The following is a 4,744-nucleotide window of genomic DNA, read 5'->3' as shown; positions in this document are numbered from 1 at the left end:
CACACACACACACACACACACACACACACACACACACACACACACACACACACACACACACAAACACACACTGCTGTGATTAAGTGCAGTTGAAGCAGTTGCTACCACCTGCCATATGTCGCACTGATTGAATCTGAATGACAGAGATTTAATGTGAGCCAGAGGTTAAAGGTCAAAACACTGACGGCCGATGACATCGCTGCAGCAACAGAGCAGCTTTTATCAATGACCTCCTTCTCTTACATCCACCTCCAGCTCGCTGATGAATGTGGGTCGGTTCTTTTTCATGGCAGCAGTGTTTTTATGCAGGTGCTCTGAATGGATTTCGGGGGGGGGGGGGGGACTTCACTCAGCAGAACAGCCGGCTCACATCTCTAGTGTAGTTTGTAAAGCCACCACATGGAGTCACTGCGCAGCAACGACTGAGCCTCTCAGGAGCAGTCCTGACAAGTTCATTTAATGGTTTTTATTTACTGTATAAAAGAGAGAGAGAGCTTTCACAAAGGCTCTCCTTTATGTGTGTCAGCTGGCGCTGTCATGTGATAAATCCATGTGGAACCAAAAAGCAGCAGCGATCAGCTGGTCTGGAGGAACAACATCCAATCATCAGCACACGTGTCTCACATGGACCGGGTTCAGGAGTCAAAATGTCAACAAATATATGACCTGTGACGAGTGACGCCGGTCTGGGATCTGTCTGGCCTCATCCCCACGCAGCTGTTTGAAAACGGCAGCTTTGTCTGAGGCGAATAACAGATGAGGTGTTGATTCGAGCAGTGGGAGGCTTTCATTCGCACCTGAAGAGGAGCGAGAACGAACAGAGACTGGCACCTCGGTGTGGAGTGTGATCAGCGACATGACTGGTTCACTTTTACACCAGAAGTGTAAAAACCTCATCCGACACATGCGTGTGGACTTTTGCACACGTCTCGGATGCTCATCCACCTCTGCAAGTCTTCTTGCGGTGGTCCTTTGTCCTGTTGTCCCAGCAGTCTCTCACCTTCCACCCCCCAGCTCATCAGTTCTGTTCTCCCTGAGGGTTGTTGGGTTTGGTGGTCTGCAGTCAGACTGACACCGGGCCTCTAAAAGCTCAAGGTCAAAGCCAAAAATAGGGTTTCTTGTCCGATCTTTGTCCGGTGGATGTTTGTAATATATGAAAGTGTGCTCGGCATTAGAGAGGATTATTGGAGAGGAGCTCAGGTCAGTGAAGAGGCAGCCCCACACAGTGAAGGATCATGATCAGAGCCCCCCCGCCGTTGTCTGTGTTGATCCAGACTGATGACAGGAGCGGCAGCAGCTACAAAGGAGGTAATGGAGCATGGCTGAAGAGACACAAGTTTGAAAAGGTCGGGGAGGGGGTGTGTGGGCCAACAGACACATGAGAGCTGCGGGACACGTGCTCCAGAAGATTAGCTGAACAAAAACACCGACATCACACACACAGACAATATTAGGAGCAGATATTACCAATGAAAAGTTGCATCACTGGGTCTTGTGACTGATATTAAATAGTTAATGACACACAAGTGCTTTGGAATTGGAGCTGTTTGGGGTGGAGCTCCATCAGCTTTGGTCTTTTTTATCTTAAGGGTGGGGGCTTTTCAAAAGGTTTGGATAAATCTCAAATCCAGGAAATGTGCAACGAGTTAAGACAGAAGAAAAACTCAGAGCATTACTCTAAGAAATGTTCAGCATATGCTATAATTATGTTTATAACTTTGAAGTAACTATTTTAAAAGGAGTGAACCCTAAAATACATCACAAAAATTAAAGTGGCAACTAAATATGCACTTTAAAAGTGAAACATTGGACTTATTAAATCATCATCAAATATAAACAAAAAAACCCCCATTAAATTCAGCATAAAACAATATTAATTTCATGTCAGTGTCTGAACATAGCGCTGTTTAAGGTTTCCAAGCTAAAAGCTGCGTCCATTTACCACGCCGTGGTTTCACAACTGTTTATCCTTGTGAAGTTTTTTACTCTAGATTTGTCAAAATCTGGCTTTTTGTTTAAGTTGTGGCAGTTTTTTGTGTGTTTATGGTTAGATTCTCCCACTCTTGTTGTCATCATGCTCGTTTTCTGTGTTTTGTGGTTCTTGTGTTTTCATTTGCAGGGAAGCAGACACGACAGTGCAATGTCGGAATGAAAAGTGAGGTGAAGCTGAGAGACCATAAAGACTGGAGCGGATGGGTGGAGTTGATGCAGCTGTGATCGGTGAGAAAGGTGTAGGTGGGTGCGGCAGGTTCACTGGAAAACACTGAGTGAGGGAGAAGTGGCAGAAGGCTAAGAGGATACCACTAATTAAAATAAAAAACCCAAAAACAGAACTAAACAAAAGAATCACACCAGTCCTCTGGTCCATCAGTCACAGCTGCAGCCACTCCACCCATCAGCCCCGGTCTGAATAGCCTCTCATCTACTGAACTCAAGATAGAGTGAAAAGATGAGTGTGAGCAGTGACATGGAAACCCTGTGCCAGTTTGTGCACTGGGATCTTGATTTTTCCACTCTAATAAGTAATAAGTGGAGTTTTCAGAGCTGAGCCATCCATTCAAACAGGCCCATTCATCCTTTTCATGACTTCACGTGACAGCCGTGCCTCTGCCTGTGGGGCTGGCATGGCTGAAAAGGCACCCGTGCTTAAAAATAGAAATAATAAAATAACTAGAGAAATCCCCTTTACTGTTAAAACTCAGCGCGAAGCTGCGTGCTGAAGGGCTTTGCTGAAATTAGCTGTAAAAGCTGTAAAACCCAGATAGCTTACAGCTACCTGGGCTGTTAAAGGCAAAAGATGAAAATAGCTGAAAGCTAAAAGAACAGAACACTAGATGAAAGCTAAAGGTAGCAAAAGTCTAAAAAAAGGTAGCTATATGCTAAAAGCAGCAAAACGTAGCAGAATCATAAAAATAGCTATAAGCTAAAAGTAGTAAATAGCTAAAGATAAAGGCTAAAAGTAGCAAATGGCTTAAAAGTGACAAAATGTGGTTAATGTAGTAAAAGAACAGCTAAAATTATACAAAAACCTAACAAATTTAAAAGCATCAACAGGTTGGTTAAAAGTAGAACTGTAGCTAAAAGCTAAATAATCACGAGCTAATAGCCAAAACTAGCAAAACACTGGTTAACATACTAAAAGTGTAGGTTAGTGAAAACATCAAAACATTAGCTATAAGCTAAAGCAGTAAACGGCTAGCAAAAAGCTAAAAGTTGCATATGGCTAGCTAAAATGGCTAACTAGAAGCTAAAACAGCAAAAAGTTGGTTAAAAGCAGAACTACTGATAAAAACCAAAACGAGAAAAGCCAAAAGTAGTAAAACACTACTTAAATTTAAAAATGTAACATGCTAAAGCATGGAAACACCAGAACACTGGCTAGAATATAAAAAGATAGATACATGCTAAAGTAACATGCTAAAAATATCAAAAAATAAAATAGCTTTAAGCCAAAATAGTTAATGGCTAGTTAAAAGTAACAAAATGCGAGCTAAAACAGAACTAAAACTTTTAGCAAGTGTTTTATAACCAAATCACTGGCTAAAATAAAAAAATGGCAGCTACATGATTACAACACAAAGTTAGCTTTAAACGTCAAAAGATTAGCTAAAACCTAAATGTAGTAAGATAAAGTCTAAACTCAAAAAATGGCTAGCTCACAGCTAAAATTGTCAAAAAGGCGCAAAACGCTAGCTAAAATTAACAATTTTGCTATAAGCTATAAGTATCAGAACGATAGTTTGGTGAAATTTATCTTAAAGAAGAGAAAGTAGTTAAAATGCGAATCTTATCTACTATTTATATTTTTGAGATTTTTTTCCCTCACTCAATGAATGGGACATACGTGCTCGCGCCTCGCGCTGGCGGGAACGCGCGTTACATTTTTCCAGCTGCAGAGAGCTGAGCTGAGAGAGCTCTGCCTCCGGAGAGAGAGGGAGGAGAAGAGAAGAGAGGGGGCTTCATGGAAACACACACTGCCCTTAATCCACACAAAAACTGACCCGAATAACATCTCACGCGTCAATTAGGACACCATGACGAGCTCTTAGCGTCCCTGCGTGTTTTTGTCCGCGAAGAGGAGAAGAGGAGCTGTGAAGAGTTTGGTCCACGGTACGCTGGAGCTTCTCCCGAGGACAGGACGGCTTCAGCTCAGGCAGACCCGACAGCAACTCTGTGCAAAATGCAGGGGGTTTCAGCGACTGGTGAGTAAACTGCCTTCGCCTCTTTCTGTCTGGCTTTTATTAAAACAGTTGGCTTTTTTTCTGCTTTTTAAGTTGAAATGGCTAGTAGTACTGCCGTAGTACTGCGCGCACATTGCCCCCCCCACCCCCCACCCCTAAAAAAAAAAAAAAACAGAAAAGTTTTTGCCAGCTGTCAGCGGGCAGCTGCAGGCCCGTATCTACTCCTCAACAACAGCACATAGTTGGTCTGCTCGTCGGGCGGCTTCATGAAGCCAGCTGAAAGGAGCTGGAAGTGACAGGGCAAGGATCGGAGCAAAGCCGTGCCAAACCCGGAGAGAAAGGACCTGACCTCACGCTGCTGCTGGCTGAATGAAACACACACACACACACACACGCACACGCACACACATCTGCTGAATGACCGGAAATCAAACTGTAAACACACTTTAGGATAACAAGAAGACTCATGAACTGTCCTTCCTATTATAAAATATGTGTGTGTGTGTGTGTGTGTGTGTGTGTGTGTGTGTGTGTGTGTGTGTGTGTGTGTGTGTGTGTGTGTG

At 43.3% G+C, this 4,744-nt stretch overlaps 1 protein-coding gene across 1 annotated transcript in view; it reads left to right on the top strand.

Annotated features, from left to right (window-relative positions):
* Window positions 1–3,933: 3,933 nt before the first annotated feature.
* Window positions 3,934–4,744, top strand: part of fgd (faciogenital dysplasia) — a 90,305-nt gene continuing 89,494 nt past the window's right edge. Inside the window, exon 1 of the mRNA XM_014025469.1 lies at window positions 3,934–4,202. Within this exon, the coding sequence (XP_013880923.1) occupies window positions 4,181–4,202 (22 nt within the window). The 5' untranslated portion in view covers window positions 3,934–4,180. The remainder of the gene's footprint in view (window positions 4,203–4,744) is intronic.

This window comes from Austrofundulus limnaeus, unplaced genomic scaffold (genome assembly GCF_001266775.1).
Source record: "Austrofundulus limnaeus strain Quisiro unplaced genomic scaffold, Austrofundulus_limnaeus-1.0 Scaffold478, whole genome shotgun sequence".
Lineage (NCBI taxonomy): Eukaryota > Metazoa > Chordata > Actinopteri > Cyprinodontiformes > Rivulidae > Austrofundulus > Austrofundulus limnaeus.
This window is presented reverse-complemented; position numbering and strand designations above follow the sequence as displayed.